This window comes from Balaenoptera acutorostrata, chromosome 10, assembly GCF_949987535.1.
Source record: "Balaenoptera acutorostrata chromosome 10, mBalAcu1.1, whole genome shotgun sequence".
NCBI lineage: Eukaryota > Metazoa > Chordata > Mammalia > Artiodactyla > Balaenopteridae > Balaenoptera > Balaenoptera acutorostrata.
In genome coordinates this window covers 2,273,948-2,291,882 of record NC_080073.1, presented here as the reverse complement: position 1 = coordinate 2,291,882, position 17,935 = coordinate 2,273,948, and the positions used below count along the sequence as shown (strand labels likewise).

The 17,935-nt window shown below is 56.1% G+C and overlaps 2 protein-coding genes across 7 annotated transcripts in view; one reads left to right on the top strand and one right to left on the bottom strand.

The window, feature by feature from the left end:
* ACAD9 (acyl-CoA dehydrogenase family member 9) overlaps positions 1–17,935 on the top strand; it is a 56,185-nt gene that overhangs the window by 36,737 nt on the left and 1,513 nt on the right. For 3 of the 6 annotated variants that reach the window (XM_057555298.1, XM_057555301.1, XM_057555300.1), the window contains 10 exons: positions 4,181–4,256; positions 5,726–5,796; positions 6,049–6,168; positions 6,772–6,900; positions 8,371–8,450; positions 9,095–9,221; positions 9,432–9,509; positions 9,992–10,120; positions 10,787–10,859; positions 11,295–11,650. In XM_057555298.1, the coding sequence (XP_057411281.1) occupies positions 4,181–4,256; positions 5,726–5,796; positions 6,049–6,168; positions 6,772–6,900; positions 8,371–8,450; positions 9,095–9,221; positions 9,432–9,509; positions 9,992–10,120; positions 10,787–10,859; positions 11,295–11,395 (984 nt within the window). In that variant the 3' untranslated portion in view covers positions 11,396–11,650. Of the gene's footprint in view, positions 1–4,180; positions 4,257–5,725; positions 5,797–6,048; positions 6,169–6,771; positions 6,901–8,370; positions 8,451–9,094; positions 9,222–9,431; positions 9,510–9,991; positions 10,121–10,786; positions 10,860–11,294; positions 11,651–12,943; positions 17,101–17,935 lie in introns of those variants that run through there. The other 3 variants (XR_009009572.1, XM_057555299.1, XR_009009571.1) reach the window with 3 other exon arrangements.
* CFAP92 (cilia and flagella associated protein 92 (putative)) overlaps positions 12,622–17,935 on the bottom strand; it is a 126,982-nt gene continuing 121,668 nt past the window's right edge. The window contains exons 14-17 of the mRNA XM_057554926.1: positions 14,006–14,170; positions 13,361–13,561; positions 13,132–13,288; positions 12,622–12,696 (exon numbers count right to left, since the gene is read on the bottom strand). Coding sequence (XP_057410909.1) covers positions 12,629–12,696; positions 13,132–13,288; positions 13,361–13,561; positions 14,006–14,170 — 591 coding nt within the window. The 3' untranslated portion in view covers positions 12,622–12,628. The remainder of the gene's footprint in view (positions 12,697–13,131; positions 13,289–13,360; positions 13,562–14,005; positions 14,171–17,935) is intronic.

Sequence of the window (17,935 nt, the reverse complement as noted above, 5' to 3'; positions counted from 1 at the left end):
GCATCCCATAGGTTGTAGATCATCGTGTTTTCATTGTCATTTGTCTCTAGGTATTTTTGATTTCTTTGATTTCTTCAGTGATCTCTTGGTTATTTAGTAACATATTGTTTAGCCTCCATGTGTTTGTGTGTTTTACGTTTTTCTTCCTGTAATTTATTTCTGATCTCATAGTGTTGTGGTCAGAAAACATGCTTGATATGATTTCAATTTTCTTAAATTTACTGAGGCTTGATTTGTGACCGAAGATGTGATCTATCCTGGAGAATGTTCCATGTGCACTTGAGAAGAAAGTGTAATCTGCTGATTTTGGATGGAATGGCCTATAAATATCAATTAAATCTCTCTGGTCTATTGTATCATTTAAAGCTTGTGTTTCCTTATTAATTTTCTGTCTGGATGATCTGTCCATTGGTGTAAGTGAGGCATTGAAGTCCCCCACTATTATTGTGTTACTGTCGATTTCCTCTTTTATAGCTGTTAGCAGTTGCCTTATGTATTGAGGTGCTCCTATGTTGGGCGCATATATAACTGTTATATCTTCTTCTTGGATTGATCCCTTGAGCATTATGTAGTGTCTTTCCTTTTCTAACATTCTTTATTTTAAAGTCTATTTTATCTGATATGAGTATTGCTACTCCAGCTTTCTTTTGATTTCCATTTGCATGGAATATCTTTTTCCATCCCCTCACTTTCAGTCTGTATGTGTCCCTAGGTCTGAAGTGGGTCTCTTGTAGACAGCATATATATGGGTCTTGTGTTTGTATCCATTCAGCGAGCCTGTGTCTTTTGGTTGGAGCATTTAATCCATTCACGTTTAAGGTAATTATCGATATGTATGTTCCCATCACCATTTTCTTAATTGTTTTGGGTTTGTTTTTGTAGGTCCTTTTCTTCTCTTGTGTTTCCCATTTAGAGAAGTTCCTTTAGCATTTGTTGTAGAGCTGGTTTGGTGGTGCTGAATTCTCTGAGCTTTTGCTTGTCTGTAAAGCTTCTGATTTCTCCCTCGAATCTGAATGAGATCCTTGCCAGGTAGAGTAATCTTGGTTGTAGGTTCTTCCCTTTCATCACTTTAAATATGTCATGCCCACTCCCTTTTGGCTTGTAGAGTTTCTGCTGAGAAATCAGCTGTTAACTTTATGGGAGTTCCCTTGTATGTTATTTGTCATTTTTCCCTTGCTGCTTTCAGTAATTTTTCTTTGCCACTTTGATTACTGTGTGTCTCGGCGTGTTTCTCCTTGGGTTTATCTTGTATACGACTCTCTGAGCTTCCTGGACTTGGGTGGCTATTTCCTTTCCCATGTTAGGGAAGTTTTTGACTATAATTTCTTGAAATATTTTCTGTGGTCCTTTCTCTCTCTCTTCTCCTTCTGGGACCCCTATAATGCGAATGTTCTTGCATTTAATGTTGTCCCAGAGGTCTCTTAGGCTGTCTTCATTTCTTTTCATTCTTTTTTCTTTAGTCTGTTCCACAGCAGTGAATTCCACCATTCTGTCTTCCAGGTCACTTATCTGTTCTTCTGCCTCAGTTATTCTGCTATTGATTCCTTCTAGTGTAGTTTTCATTTCAGTTATTGTATTGTTCATCTCTGTTTGTTTGTTCTTTAATTCTTCTAGATCTTTGTTAAACGTTTCTTGCATCTTCTCGATCTTTGCCTCCATTCTTTTAACGAGGTCGTGAATCATCTTTGCTATCATCATTCTGAATTCTTTTTCTGGAAGGTTGCCTATCTCCACTTCATTTAGTTGTTTTTCTGGGGTTTTATCTTGTTCCTTCATCTGGTACATAGCCCTCTGCCTTTTCATCTTGTCTGTCTTTCTGTGAATGTGGTTTTTGTTCCACAGGCTGCAGGATTGTCATTCTTCTTGCTTCTGCTATCTCCACTGTTCACACTTCTGGTGCTTGTCTTTCTACGTCTTTTTAAAGAGTTTACATTGCTGAAATATTTCTGCTTGTGTGTGTGTGTGTGTGTAAGAGGTGATAACTGGCATTTTTCACTTATCAACAAGCCCTCATAGTCTTTTCATGCTAGGGAATGTGATTTGCTGAGGTTCAGAACCACACAGCATTTCCTCATATGGTGACGCCACATTCACTGTCCCTGTGTCTCCAGGATCGAGCATTTAGCGCAGTTTCCCTTCTTCCCCACTCGGGACTGCGTTGCATGGCATGTATCCTTATACATACCTTGCACACTTCTCTCATTATCTCCTGAGTTTAAATACCAGTCAGGTTTCTGGGTCAGAGGGCGTGGTCATTTTTAAGTTCTTGGTCCATGTTGCCGTGTCGCCTGCTGGACGGTTGGACTGTGTGTGAGGTCTTTGCCCAGTCCTTCCCAACACTGCATTAAAACGTTTGTTTCCATTGTGTTGGGTGAGAAGTGATGGTTTTAGTATGCAGAAGAAAAACAGATCGCTAAAGCCCTGTCTCGTGATGAGTGCGATTGCCTGGCAGTCAGCGTCAACACTGAAAAGCGCAACACGTTAGGGCGATCCCATCGATGGCGGGTAGGGTGACCACAGGCCCGGGGAACGCCGATGCCGCGTGAGGTCAGGTAGGAGGTTCATCGGGGCGCAGAGGCGGTCAGCGACGGGGGCTGCGGGGACGGCTGTGTCTCGTACCTGGAGTGTAGGTGTGGGAGGGGACTGCTCTGCGGCAGGAAGGTGACCACGCAGCACGGTCAGGCCTGGGTAGGAGGGACCGCCTGGGCTCACGAGCCCTTTCCGGTGAGGCCAAGCCTGCCAGGCCTTCCACCCTCCTGGGGCCTGGGGCCTGGCGTCCAGTCCTCTCCTCCTCTTGTTCTTGTTGTAAGTGAAGCTGAGAATCGACCACGAAGGGGCTGTGAAGTAAGTTTGTTCATGAAACTGTGAGCTGGCCTTTGAGAACCAGTCTGGGAAAAGGGACCAAAGGTGGGGAGTTCAGTTCCTGCTCAGTCCTGGCAGGTGGAGCAGGACCGGTGTCCCCCCTCCTCGTCCCCCCTCCATGTCCTGAGACACAGGGAGTCTGACATTACAGGCCACAGGCCAGAGCAGGAGGCACACAGGCCACACTGCGCTGCGACCTAGCTGAGCCCCAGCTCCTGGCCGTGCCCACCGAGGTGCCCACCCGCCTCGGCCTCGCCTGTCAGGACCAGTGCTGCCTGCCCAGTGGCTGGAGCAGGTGTTTCCCGTCTCCCCAGCCCCACGGGATCTGTTCTCAGAGTCTCCCTTCAGGTTATTGAGCAAGTAATCATAAATTCAAACTCAGAGGCACGTTTGGTTAGTCCCAGCCACGCAGGCAAGCAGTCAGTACGAGCAGTGCCACGTGTGAAGCTGAGTCCCAGGCTGCTTGCTGCCCGCAGACCCCAGCCCTGCCTTGAGGCCTCCTCCCTGGGCCTCGCAGGCTTGAGTAGAGGTGGGCAGGTCACAGCCTCCTCTAGGAGCCTGGTGCTGGTGGCCACGCGTCCACGGTGTGCCCCTTCTCCCCTGCTGCCTGGGTGGCTGTGGTCTCTAGGTTGCTTTAGGTCTGTAAGGGGGTGCCTCCCCAAGCCCGGCTAGTCTGGTACTTGGGAAGCAGTGTGTGTGCTTGCCGTCGGCTTTAGGTAGAAAGTTGGGGTCGGAAGAGAGGAGTGAAGCTGACAGAACTCCTTAGCTAGGGTCATTACTGTAGGCACCGGGGGAGGAGGAGCCCGTCACGTCCGTGCGAGGGGCTGGCTCAGTGCAGGGTGCACGTCAGGCGGGTGCTTGCTCTGTCTGTGACTGGTCACCACCTGGAACCTCCGGCTCTTCTTCTGTGAAAGGAGGACCCTGACGCTGACGCGTTGCTGGGAAAGTGAGGAGTTGGCAGCGGGTACCCAGCCAGTCTTAGTTTCTGCTCCCCTCCCCTGAGGCTGAGGGAAGTGGCCACTTCCTTTGGAATAAGCGTGTCCCATTTCTTTTTTTTTTTTTGGAGGGTGGGTGCCTGCAGGGATGTTTGTGAGAGCATCTCCGTGGCAGATGGCCTGGTTTTGAGGCCTTGGTACTGTGTTCTCTCCCGGCCCAGGGAGGGTTGGCAGGATGATTAACTCCATCCGCATGCTGCCTGTTGTCTGGTAAAAGCAGCCAAGCCCTGTTGCGGTCTGTCCCCTTCAGCCCTCTAGGGCCCTCAGCTCTCCCAGCTGGGCACGGAGGGAGCGGCCCGCGCTGAGCCCTCCTCTCTCCGCAGGTGGCCATGAACATCCTCAACAGCGGGCGGTTCAGCATGGGCAGTGCCGTGGCCGGGATGCTCAAGACGCTGATCGGTGCGTAAGTCAGGGACGGCACCTTGCCTGCCCCCGCCTGCTCCCGCCTGTGCCCGCTGCCCCCACCGCCCCCGCCTGCCCCCGCCGCCCCCGCCTGCCCCTGCCTGCTCCGGCCCAGGGGCTCTGCCCCGTCCCTAGGCGGGCGGGCGGGCCAGCACCGAGCCAGGCCACTGACAGCCGGTCCTGTCCACGTCTAGGATCAGGGCTTCGACTTAGACTGAAGGGTGCACTGAGGCTGCCCCTGAAGGGCCGGTGTTGCGGTTTCAACACGCACGGGATGGGGGAGGCGGGGGACCTCCCGGTGGAGGTAGACGGGGTGGCTGCTCTGCCCGCTGAGCGAGCACCTGAATGTGAGCTGGACACCGAGAAGCCTGAGCGCCAGTTCCCTGTGGATGGCTGTCCACAGTGGGTGAGCCGCGGGGTCAGACTGGGGACCCTGGTCCCTCAGCCTTTCGATTGTCCCTTTCTTCTGTTACGCTCACTGAACCGTAGACTTCCCTTTGCCAGTGAAGGTAAAACAGCCTGATAGGGGTTTTGCGGGGCACAGAACGTCAACTGCCATCTCTGCTCTGTGGCGGGGACCACAGGGACACGCAGGGCCCTGGCTGCGGCGCGGGCGTACCCGGGGCCCGCTCCCCACTGGGTGCCCAGGAAGCTCCTCGGAGTTCAGGGCAGAGTTCGTTTATAGACGAAGGGCCGGCCGCTCAGAGCGGGGGGTGACGTGCCCGAGACCGCACCCCCCATCAGACTGCACGCTCAGGGCTCGCCCGCCTCTGCGAAGCTTCCCCCAGGGCCCTGCGCCCACCTGGACTCTGCTGCCTTGTCTGGAAAACTCCTCAGTGCAAGGGCTTCGCTCTCGTGGTCAGTCTGTCCCCAGAGGATGTAGAGCCCCTGAGATCGCAAGGCCCAGAAATGGGGGGATGTGGGAGCCTGTGTACCCTGCGAGCCCGCTGTGAGAGTGGGTCACGCGTGGAGGTCCGTGGGGAGTGTTGGGAGAGCGCTGGCTGCAGGGAGGGGGCCGCCGTGGGCACGTGGGCGCCTGCAGGGCTGGCGCGGAAGCCACGGGCCACGCTCCTGCTGCCAGACGGACACGTGTGCCGGGTGTGAGCCTGCTTCTCCGTGCAGGGCGTCCCGTGGCCTTTGCCGTGTTTCTGAGGTCAATAGTGTTGATGAGGGCGGGGAGGCCACGTGGCCCAGGCTTGGCTGGTAAGAGCGAGAGTTGGGTCCGGATGTGTCTGACTGGCCCCTGATCCTGCTCCGTCCCCCACCCTGGGTGCCACTCAGAGGGGACAGTCACTCCTGGACCCGGAGATGTTGGAAGGTGGGGCTCTCACTTTCAGGGTGTTGGTCTCAGTAGACCCGCTTCTCGTAGCTCCTGCCTGAGCGTTTGAAGGGTGGTGACGATAGACTGAGGAAATCATTTTAAGACAGCCGGAAAATTGTTCTTTGATAACTCTGCCCCTCTTCAGAAATGACCGCCGAGTACGCCTGCACCAGGAAGCAGTTCAACAGGAACCTCAGCGAGTTTGGATTGATTCAGGTAGGGAGGGTCCAGAGCGCCGCGTGGGCTGACTACCTCGCAGGCACTGAAGGCGAGCTTGGGGGTCTGTACTGCCGACTCCTAGGCGGTGGTTCGGGGAGAAGATGAGCACGTGGCCCCTTTTACGAGTGCCAGGCCTTGGTGCTCTTGGGCACTGGGCGCGGTCTGAATGACCCTCTCTGCTGCTCGGCAGGTTTGGGTCTCAGTACAGGCAGATTCTTTCTTGATGGTGCATTTTTCTGAACGCTCCAGGAGAAGTTTGCCCTGATGGCTCAGAAGGCTTACGTGATGGAAAGCATGGCCTACCTCACGGCAGGGATGCTGGACCAGCCGGGCTTTCCTGACTGCTCCATCGAGGCCGCCACGGTCAAGGTAACCCCACACGCGGCCTGCCTGCCGCCTTCCTCCTCAGCTACTCACTGCTTAGGTGTTTACGAGGCACCCACCGTGTCAGGCACCCCTGGGATGCAGCTGGGCAGAGCAGAGTAGCATAGGAGCAGCAGCAGAGGGCAGTGCCCAGCTTACGGGAGGCCGGCATCTCCCCGCATGGTTTGTGCCAGGCTGTCACCAGCTGACGGTGATCATAGCGGAAGAAGAGAATACAGACTGGGTACTGTAACTTTGTATCCGCCTAACAAAGCAGCTGGGCTTCCCTGGGAAGGACTGTGTTGTCCTGAGTCTGGTCTTCCTACATTTTGGTGTCAGAACTTCCTTTTATGAAATACCTGGTTGAGGTAGATAGCACAGAGTTCCCTGTGCTTCTGTCTTGTTTTGGGGGAGGGGGGTCACTTTTTGGCCACCAGTGAGACGTGACAGTCAGGGCTCCTACCTGGGTCGTCTCGTCCCAAAGCCTACTTCTCCGCATGCAGCCTCCCACCCCGTCCGCAGCCACCTGGCCCCGAGGCAGAGGGTCCCCCTCCTGAAGGGGCTTTGGTGCTGACGGCCCCGTGCTGACCTCGCCCGGGTCCGTGGCAGGTGTTCAGCTCCGAGGCCGCGTGGCAGTGCGTGAGCGAGGCGCTCCAGATCCTCGGGGGCTCGGGCTACATGAGGGACTACCCGTACGAGCGCATCCTGCGCGACAGCCGCATCCTGCTTATCTTCGAGGTGAGTGCGCCGCCCCGCTGAGCGCTCGGCCCCGCCCCGCTCCGCCGTGGACCCCAGAGCCTCGTGCAGCCTGGCTGAGAGAGGATGACTCCAGAACACCAGTGTGGTGAGGGGCTGGGGTCTCAGGAAGCAGCGCACTTGGCCTTGGGGGCAGAGAGGGCAGGGGAGTGGAGTGTGCCAGGCCCCGACGGGACCTTCCCTGCCGGCAGCAGGGAAACGGAAGGAGCAGCGGCCGGTCCTGCTCGGCGGGGCTGGGGTGTGGGTGGGGCAGGGTGCGCAGGGCAGAGGGGCTGGGCGGGAAGGCCAGAGAGTAGCCAGCCGTGGAAGCCCATTTGGATCTTACCGTGAGGGCCGAGAAGCGGTAACAAAGTTTGGAGCAGAGAATGGCTTGTTTGAGTTCACGTCCCTGGAAATGCCCCGAGCCTGCCCAGGGCGTGGGTTGCAGCGGTGCGGCCAGTGGCCGTGGAGGGAGGCCGGGCGGGATTTCAGGCTGGACACAGGTGTGCGGAGGCAGACCCTTGGACCAGTGCGAGGCTGGGCGCCCGGGCGGCTCCGCCTCGGGGGGCGGGGGGGAAGACCGCATTGGCTGCTGGCGTTCCCTGTGTCCTCTCCCTCAGTGGACAGGGCGCGGCCAGCCCGAGGCCCCGGGGGCAGTTCCCACGTCCCAACCCTGCTGCCCCAGGCCTGCCGCCCCCAAGGCCCCTCCCCTTGGCCCGGGCGAGTGCGGTCCTCCGTGGCTGGTAGGGTGGTCAGCACGGGTTCAGGAGCTCTGAGGGGTGCAGGGCCCTCAGCGTGAAGCCGAGACCACCCCGGACGGGCCTGGGTCAGCGTGGAGTTCTCCTTGCTCCCACTTCCGCTCCCACGGAGTCTCTGTCCGTGGCGTGGCGTGGCCTGGCGGTGTGCCTCAGTCCAGCCCCTGCCCCTCTGACCCTCAGTACCACTGTGCACGACGGGCACAAGCCCCCTGGTCTGCGTCCCCGAGGTCACGTGGCTCACGGTGGGGGGGTGGTGCCTGGGGGTGGCAGCAGGGAAGAGGCGGCCCCGGGGTGTTGGCACCTGGCACTGCGGTGCGGCCAGCTGCTTCCCGAGGAGCCTGGCCTGGCCTGAGCTAGTAGTGGGTCCGCTGAGGACTTGCTGTGTCCTGGGTACTAGTATCCTTCACTTCTTTTAAGGGGAACTGTTTCTCCGCTTAAAAGAAGTAGAATCGGAAGCTTGGAAAAAGGAATGGCTCGTGCACAGTTGGTCATGGGATGGGGTAGGTCCAGAGGGGGGCCACCGCCATCTGGTCAGCCCCAGCTTGTCCCGTGGAAGCACCAGCCTGCGTGTTGCCCTGGCCCCCGGTCACAGCCCTGCAACCAGCTACTTCCGGAGAGTTAGCGGGAAGCAGCATGGCCTAGCCGGTCACGCACGCGACACTGCTAGGGCTGCCCTGATGTGGGCGCCCTTTGACCTGGATAATGTTGGCCACAGGGAACCAACGAGATTCTCCGGATGTACATCGCCCTGACAGGCTTGCAGCATGCCGGCCGCATCCTGACTGCAAGGGTCAAGTAGGTGCCGCGTCCACCGTCTGCCCCTCGGGTCCACCCACCCTGCCCAGCAGAGGCCTGTCCCGGGGCAGCCAGAGGAGGGCGCTGCCTCACTCCGTGGACCAGGCGTGCAGCCTTGCAGGGCTCAGCTGACTCACAGGCTGGCTGGAGGGAGGGGACAGGGAGGGGCCAGCTGCCTGGGAAGCCTCCAGGGCCCTGCCCTCCTCCCCTGCAGCTCTCATCTCCCGTGCGGCAGGGAGCTGCTTCTAGAACCGGGGCAAGGAGAGGTGATCCTTGCGTAGGCGCCAGCTCCAAGGCCAACACAAGACTAGTTTCCTCTCCTGACCCCCATCCTGGGGCCAGAACAGTGAGCAGTCCCTGCCAGCGCCCAGGCATGGCTTGCTCAGAGGATTTTTCAGGCTACTCGGGGAGAGAATGACCTGGAAGCAGGTGTGCCCCGGGTGTCCCCTCCGGCCGTAGAGGAGACGGCTGCTCCCCGTAGGGCGGGCCCGCTCCTGGGTTGTGTCCAGGTGGCCCTGCTGGCTTTGCGTAGTCAGGGAGCTTGTCCGGGGCCCTAGAGCTGCTGGCACCGAGGCGGGGCCGTGTTGCTGGGCAGCAGGAGCCGGCCGCGGGGCCTCAGCGTACTGCGCCTGGGCTCTCTGCAGGCAGCTTAAACAGGGCAATGTGACCACCATCCTGGAGACTGTCGGCCAGAGGCTTCGGGACTCCCTGGGCCGAACTGTGGACCTTGGGCTGACAGGGAAGCTCGGAGTCGTGCACCCCAGCATGGCGGTGAGTGGGTCCAGCCACGGGTACCCCCCCCACTGGGTATCCCCTTCCCAGAGGGGGTGTGGCCGGGGGCACCGGGGAGGACCAGGCAGTCCGAGGGTCACCAGATGCCCTCTCCGCCCTGTCACGGTGGAGAACAGCCAAGCGTGGCAGCAGGGCCTGGGCACCGCGGGAGGGCGGTGCTGAGCGGAATCCTCCCCCCCGGCCCCCCAGGATGGTGCCCACAAGCTCGAGCAGAACGTGCACTACTTCAGCCGCACCGTGGAGACCCTGCTGCTTCGCTTTGGCAAGGTACCTGGGGGCGGGCCAGCAGCTAGGGACCAGGCCTAGAAATCTCGGTCACCATGGAGGGCTGGGGAAGCAGGGCTGGCTGCCTGCCCTGGGGACCACTCAGCTGGCTGGGGAGCGTGGGGGGAAGCCTCTGCTGGGTGGGCACCGTCGAGGTGACCAGACGCTCCCTGGAGCCGGGAGGGGCAGCCCCACCTGGACCTTACTCTTAGGACCCGATCTGTGTCTCTTGCGTCCAAAGGTGATAATAAGCGCTGGCCGGTGGTCTCAGCCAGGCTTCTGGGACATGATCTTGTCTTGACTCCTGCCCAGATCTGGACAGAGCTAAGGGAAAACCCGAAGGGAAGGCAGTGTTAGGCCTGCTCCCCCAGGGTGTAGAGTGAGGCTCAGAGATGCGCAAAGGTGGGCCCGGGAGAGAGAGAGAGAGCGAGCGTGTTGGCGCTGTGTCCCGGTGGTAAGTCTCCCCCCCTGCCCTCTGTTCCCAGACCATCGTGGAGGAGCAGCTGGTCTTGAAGCGAGTGGCCAACGTCCTCATCAACCTGTACGGGATGACGGCCGTGCTGTCGCGGGCCAGCCGCTCTATCCGCGTGGGGCTCCAGAACCACGACCACGAGGTGGGCCCGCCCCTTCCGCCTGCACAGGCAGCCTTCCTGCAGGGGTCATTCTGCTGCACTTTAATGAGGCCGGGCAGTGGGGAAGGGAGGGGTTGGGTGCGTCCGGGGGTCGGGGGTGAGCACAGGGTCCACGCCAGCTGACCAGAGACGGGTGGGGTTGCCAAGTTGTGTCCGTGGCCATAGCCGGTGCTCTCAGCTCCGATGGGCGGGTCTGTGCTGTTCAGGACACAGGGCCACTGCCTTTCACCTTCCTGCCTGGAGGGGGCGGGGGGGAGTGAGTGTCGGAATCCGAAACCCAGCGCCCTCACCCCTCTGCTAGCAGGGTGGGTGCCGTCTCCGTCTGAGCACCTGCTGTGTGCACGCCCTCGTCCTGACGCGCCCCGCCCCGTGGCTGCGGGGATTGAGACGTTCTCCCGCCAGGGAGCGACCTGAGGCTCAGAGGGGTTGAGTCACTTGCCCTGAGGACAGGGCTAGTTTGGCTCGGGGCTGCCATGGCTTCTGAGCCAAGCCACCTGACCCTGGTCAAGCTGCCCACTTTGGCTGACAGACTGAGTTCTTTGAAGCTCAGAGGTCAGGCTCCAGGCAGGGGCGGCCCTAAGGCCCGGAGATCTCAGGGTCCTCAGCAGTCATCCTCTCTGACTTTGACTTTGACTTTGGTTCTGGCAGGTTCTGTTGGCCAACATCTTCTGCACGGAAGCTTACCACCAGAATCTCTGCACCCTGTCTCAGCTGGACAAGCGTAAGTGGGCGGCTCGGGCTGGGGGAGAATGCGGGGCGGGACCTGATGCCAGGCGACCTGGCGGTGGCCTCCCAGGGCTGCTGGCTGCGCACAGACTGCTGCTCACCGAGGGCTGGGTGAGGCCTGCCAGCAGGAGCGCACAGAGCCGGCGAGGCGAGAGCCTCTGGGAACCCCGTACCCGGCTGCCCTGCGGAGGGAGGAGCACGGGGCTCCGCGCAGCTCAGCACTGGCGCCCCGCGCCCACCGTGCTGGCGCGGCTGTCACCGCAGGGCGTCTCCTCCAGCAGGCTGGGGTCGCCAGGCGGCAGCCCAGAATCACTTCCTGGGGACGGCTGCCGCCTTCAGGGCTCCTTCACACCGCAGGGCTGACTTTGTGATAACAGGAATTGCTGGAACATTTTTTTTTCCCAAAGATCACCTACTCTTTCCCTCCCAGATTCTCCAGAAAATCTCGATGAACTGATCAAGAAAGTGTCCCAGCAGGTCCTGGAGAAGCGAGCCTACGTCTGTGCCCACCCTCTGGACCGGCCGTCCTGAAGCAGGGGGTCAGCGTCCCTGCTGCTGTCTGCCCGACACACACCTTCCAGAAGGTAGAGAACGTGCTTTATTACAAGTTAACTGTTTCTCCCAGTTCTCTGACTGACGGGCTTCTCCAGGCCCCCGTGGGCACTGCTGCCTGACAGACACGATCCCGGGCTCCGAGCGGACACGGGGAGCGCGCGGAGCTGCTGCGACTCAGCTGATCGTGAGGCTTCGGGGTGGAAGCTGGCTGGGGGTGGGGGGGACGGGTCTCAGCAGGCTGGCCATTTCTGCCAGGCCACACGTTCTCCAAGAAACAGCTTGAAAACGGCGTATGTGTCATTCTTTTAAGTAAGTGCCTTTGGCTCCTAGCTTAAACAGGAACCGTTTAACAGAAGAGGACAGTTTGCGTTTCCCCTTGTAGTGTTTGTTTGCTGCACTAGTCAGTCACCTGCTTCCTCAGAGCCAGCCTAACAAGTTGACCCTCCGATCCCCCGTCTGGTGACGGCTTCCAGGGCCCTTTGTCCCCCTGTGTGCGAAGAGGGTTCCAGCAGCAGCGGGGCAGGTGCCCGGCCATGGTGCTGTGAGGCTTTGGTCCCTCTCAGGTGATGGTGCGGCTGCGTGACAGCGGGCGCTTCTCTCTGCCGCTTGACAAGACAAGCAGCGTCTCCCGGTGGCACACACGGGCCGCTACACACTCGTCCTGGTGGGCTCACCTGGCAGGCTTCACGCTGGGTCGGTCGGTTCCCGGCGGCGTGGCCATCACAGACGTTGCCTTGAGGCGGCCCGGCGTTCCCCCTCCGGGTAGGAGCCGTCATCCACCTGGGCGCGGGGCTGGGCCTGCTGCCAGCCTCGTGACGGCTCGTCTTCCCGACGGCAGCCCAGCTTCGGTGCTGGCGCGGAGGGACAGGTCACGGCTTCACACCCGGTGCCGGGACAGTGGTCTGCGCGGAGCCCTCGGGAGGCGGGAGCCCCGTCTGCAGCAGGTTCTCCTTGTCTCCCGCTGTGGGGAGCGGTTCTCAGCCGTGCGCCCTGGGAACCGGGGTCGGGGCAGCGAGCCTGGCATCTCTGGGCTGGACCACGGCAGTGCCCCTGAGCCTGGGGCCTCCGCTGAAGGGAGGTGGCACAGTGCAGAGGAGGGGAGAGACCAGTTTCAGCAGCTTGTCAGCATGTCCTCCGGTTTCATGGAGCTGTTGCCAGCGGCCCTTAGGAGTCAGTCAGGGAGGGAAAGCACTCCACCGTTTATCCAGTCTAGCTTTCTGGGCGAGGGGTCTGTGGCCAGATCAACTCGCCTCTCTTTCTCCCTGAAGATTCTGGTTCTGTTAATTCACAGATTTGGTTCTCTACTATAAATGATTTTCTGGTCCCTCTTCACAAACAGGGGGATGGAGAGGACTTGGAGGGCTTGGTGTGGCCAGGCTCCCGCCCTCCCCCACAGGTGACAACTGGCTGTGTCTGGGAGCTGGAAGGGCCCAGCAGCGCCCAGAGCCTCTCAAGGCTGGTCACGGGTAACACAGTGTGAAGCCTGAAAGCCCTCAGCCCTACCTTCCAACGCCTCCCTTTCAGAGAAACCAAGCCCAGAGCCGGGGCGGGACCTGCCCCCCGTCATACAGCAAGTGACGAATCCAGCTGGAACCAGAAGTTCCAGCCCAGCCTGCGCTGTGACACCAGCCCCCCCGCCCCCCCACCCCGAATCCTGATTTCCCAGCCCAGGAGTGTGGCTGCTAAACAGAACGGGTACCGCCCGCGGTTACCTGTCCTGGGCTTTGGCGCCGGAGGGGGCGGCAGCTCCAAGAACGGCGGCGGCTGCGTGTACAGATCGAAGTCCTGGTGGCGCCGGTCCCAGCCCCAGCTCTCTCGGTGCAGCGCCGGCTCCAGCACGTTAGCAAACAGTGCCTTCTCCCTCCACTCCTACGTTGGGGGGCAGCAGGTCAGGGGGAGGCCCCTGCGGATGCCCGCCGGAGACCCACTCCCGCCACCCACCTCTGTGACGGCGCCGGGGGGTGGCAGCCCCAAGTGATGTGTCCTGCCCGTGCTGTGAAGACCGGTCACTTGGAAGCCGCTGGGTGTGAGCCAGGCGTCGCGGGACTTCCTCTCGGCTTTTCTCTTCTCCTCCTCTGAATCCTGGGGCTCCACTGTGGCTGACAGGTGGCTCTGGGAGTACGTGAGTCTCTTCCTCGGCTCCTGGGAACGCGAGCAGACGTGGATAGACGGGCTGACAGCGGACCTCGGGGGGGCGGACCGGCTGCCAGTCTTGGGGGCAGGGTGCTGGCTCCTGGCGGTGCGGGGTGCCTGCTGGTTACCAGAGCCAGGCAGCAGCCCAGCGAGGGCCACGTCCCCTTTGACAGAGCCCTTTTCTCAAGTGGTCAGGGCAGGAAGGAAGCCTAAGCCCAGGCTTTCCCTGCCGGGGTTAGGCTGCCTTTCCTAGGCAGCAATGAAGGGCTACCAAGAGCCACGCACACGTGGACAGGTGCTGGGGGCCTCTGGGCTCAACGTGGCGTGTAGAGGGTTCACGCCTCTCTGTGCCGGCGCTCGTCCCTTGTCGGCTCCTCCCCACTCCGGAGACCCCCCACCGCCCTGCCTGGAGTGGAGGTGCGTCACTGCTCCCCACCCTGGGCCTTAACTCACCTTGGCCATCTCTCGATACAGCTCCTTCTTTGCAAGCTCTGTAGAGTTCAGGGTCTGGATACTGTAGTTATAGACAGCATCCTTGGCCGGGGCTGAGATCTTGATCACCTTCACAACAGACTTGGGAGACTTCTTGCTGACCTCGTAGGCCCCCGAGATGTTTTTCTGGAGAAAGAGACACCAGTCACTCCTCACAAGCGGCCTGCTCGCCAGCAACTGTCAGTGTGTATCCAGCCAGCTGACCTCTGGGACACAGCTGCCCTGCAGGTACCTGTCCTGAGAGCGTAAACAGACCCCTGCCTAAAGGACCATGGAGACAAGCCCTAACTGTGCACGTTGTAATTCGAGGACCAAAAAAGTGGAACCCTCCTCCATTTTCGTGGGAATGTACATTGGTAAAAGCCACCATAAAGGACAGTATCGAAGTTCCTAACAAAACTAAAAAAGAGCCCAGCCCCAGGAGCACTCCTGGGCATCTATCTGGAGAAACCCATAATTGGAAATGAACCAGGCGCCCTGCGGTTCATTGCAGCACTAGTTCCAACAGCCAGGACACAGAAACAACCAAAATGTCCACCAACAGATGACTGGATAAGACAATGTGGTACGTATATACAATGGACTATTACTCAGCCATAAACAAGAATGAAGTAACGCTACTGGCGGCAACATGCATGGACCTGGGATGCGCATACAGTAAGTGAAGTGCGTCAGAGGAAGACGAACAGCATATGATACCACCTATACCTGGGACTGAACAACAGATACACGTGAACTCATTTAGAAAACAGCAACACACACACACACTTGGAAAACGAACGTAGGGTTACCAAAAAGAAAAAGTGGGGGCCAAGGACAAATTAGGAGGTTGGGCTTCATATACACACAAGTGTATTTATATATGTGTGTGTGTGTGTACATATATATGTGCATATGTGTATGTGTGTGTGTGTGTATATATATATATATATACATTTGATGGATAATCAACATGGACCTCCTGTAAAGCACAGGGAAATCTGCTCAACGTTCTGCAATAACCTATATGGGAAAAGAACTCAAAATAGAATAGATACATGAATATCAATAAGTGAATCAGGTTGCTGTACACCTGAAAACAGCACAACATTGTAAATCAACTATACACCAACATACCATGAAAATAAACAAGAATAGCAAAGAAATGTCTGCTCTATTCCCCTCTGGCCTTGGGGACCTGGGCTGGTATCACATACCTGAAGCCTGAGCAGACTTCGGTCCCAAGGCTGTACTGTGCTGGGGATGAGGGAGCAGGGGAGGGTGTGCTCCCAAATGGGGCCCCCCTTGGACCTGTCTTGTCCGTTCCCCTCGGGAGGGGACCACCATCTCCAGATCCAGGTGGGCCCTCCTACACCTAAACGAAGCCGAGTGCACCCAAATGACAGTGGACCCTCTGGGCTGGAGGAGCTTCGAGAAGTCACCTGGTCTGCACGTCTCCTGCAGGTGGGGGACCTCCAGCCTCCTTCCTGGGAGTCACCCTACCTATGAAACACAGCACACAGGGCCGTTTGCAGGGGTTGCCGTTTGTCTCGGGGGGCAGGGGTGAGGCTGAAGGGGGAAGAAGTAGTGAGACCCAAGCCCTTGAGACTTCGCTCTGGCACATTCCCCTCTAATTCACAGCCCAGGAAGCAGACTTTCCCTAAAGCTTTTTGTTGCCAAGTAACCGAAGTTGGGCATGAAGAAATGCTGCCGCCTTGTGGACGTTTCCCGGAACAACTTTACAACGGGTGCTTCAGGGCACCTCATATTCACAAAGCCTGAAGGGCTGTTAATAACGCCGAATTCCAAACACAGCCGACTTTCAAAAAGCCAATTTGAAGAGGCGAATTTTATACTGTTTGAAGAGGAAAAAAAACCCCGAAGAGGAAGATGACAAGATGCTCAACATTGCTAATTCTGAGAGCAGAGCCAATGAAAACTACAGTGAGGTGTCACCTTCCACCAGTCACAATGGCCAGCATCAAAAAATCTACAAGCAGTAAATGCTGCGGTGAGCCTAGAAAAAAGGGAACCCTCTACAGTGTTGGTGGAAAAGTAAATTGGTGCAGCCACTATGGAGAACAGGATGCAGGTTCCTTAAAAAACTATTTGCAGAGTTACCGTACAATGCAACAATCCCACTCCTTGGCTTATCTCTGGAGAAAACTGTAGTTGGAAAAGATCATGCACTCTAATGTTCACAGCATTACTATTACAATAGCCAAGACATGGAAGCAACCTAAGTGTCCACTGACAGATGAATGGGTAAGGAAAACATGGTATATAAACAAAACGGAGGGCTTCCCTGGTGGCACAGTGGTTAAGAATCCACCAGCCAATGCAGAGGACACGGGTTCGAGCCCTGGTCCGGGAAGATCCCACATGCCGCGCAGCAACTAAGCCCATGTGCCACAACTACTGAGCCTGCGATCTAGAGCCCACAAGCCACAACTGCAGAGCCTGCATGCTGCAACTACTGAAGCCTGTGTGCCTAGAGCCCATGCTCCGCAACAAAAGACACCACCACAATGAGAAGCCCATGCACCACAACGAAGAGCAGCCCCCGCTCGCTGCAACTAGAGAAAGCCCGCGTGCAGCAACGAAGACCCCCAATGCGGCCAAATATAAATACATTATTAAAGTAAGTAAATAAATACAATGGAATATCAGTCAGCCATAAGGAAGAATGAAATAATGCCATTTGCAGCAACATGGATCCACCTAGAGATTATCATACTAAATGAAGCAAGTCAGACAGAGATAGACCAATATCATATGATATCACTTATATGTGGAATCTAAAACATGTTATAAGTGTAATACAGGGAACTATACTCAATAATCTGTAATAATATATATGGGAAAAGAATCTAAGAAAGAGTGGTTATATGTATAACTGAGTCAGTTTGCTGTACAGCAAAAACTAGCAACATTGTAAATCAACTGTACTCCAATAAAAAATATAAGAACAAAAAAAAAAAACAGCATGAGAGAATGGGGCTTATTTACAAAACAGAAGCAGAGTCACACATAGAAAACAAATTTATGGTTACCAAAGCAGTAAGGGTGGCGAGGGATAAGGTAGGAGTTTGGGATTAGCAGATACACCCTACTGTATATAAAATAAACAAGGTCCTACTCTATAACAGGGAAATATATTCAATATCTTGTGATGATTACCTATGATAGAGAAGAATATGAAAAGTATATGTACATAATTAATAACACCGGGAACTATTATAATATTATAAATCAACTATACTTCAATAAAAAAATAAAAAAGCTTAAAAGGATAAAAAATAGCAAATAAAGAAATTTTTTTAAAAAGAAATGAATAAGAGCAGAAATCAGTGCAATAGAAAATAAAGGTACAACACAGAAATTTTAAAAAGCAACAAAGAACATTTTCTTTGAAGAGAAGAATTCGTTCGTAAATGCAATTTCAATAAAGATCCCAATCACCCAAGAAACAGCAACTCAACTTGCTCTGACAGACCTGGCATATAGATCACTGGGGAAGGGACAAACTTCTCACAGAGTGCTGCTACCATAGGTAATATGAAGGAAATGAAATTAGATTCCTATCCTCATACAAAAAATAAATTCTATATGGATTAAAACTTTAAATGAAATGAACAAAACTTTAAATCTTGTAGAGGAAACCTCAGAATAATTTTATAACCCTGGGTTAGGAAAAGATTTCTTAAGGTAAAAAAATTCAATCATAGGGGAACAAATGGATAATGTACAAAATTTAAAATAACTTTTGTCGATTAAAAGGCACCATTAAGAAAGTAAAAAGACAACTTAGACACCAGAAGAAACTTACCACGTATATAAATACCACTGCAATAGCATTAAGAACATTAAAACAAAACCAAACCTGAAATTCAAGGGGAAAACTTTTTCCTG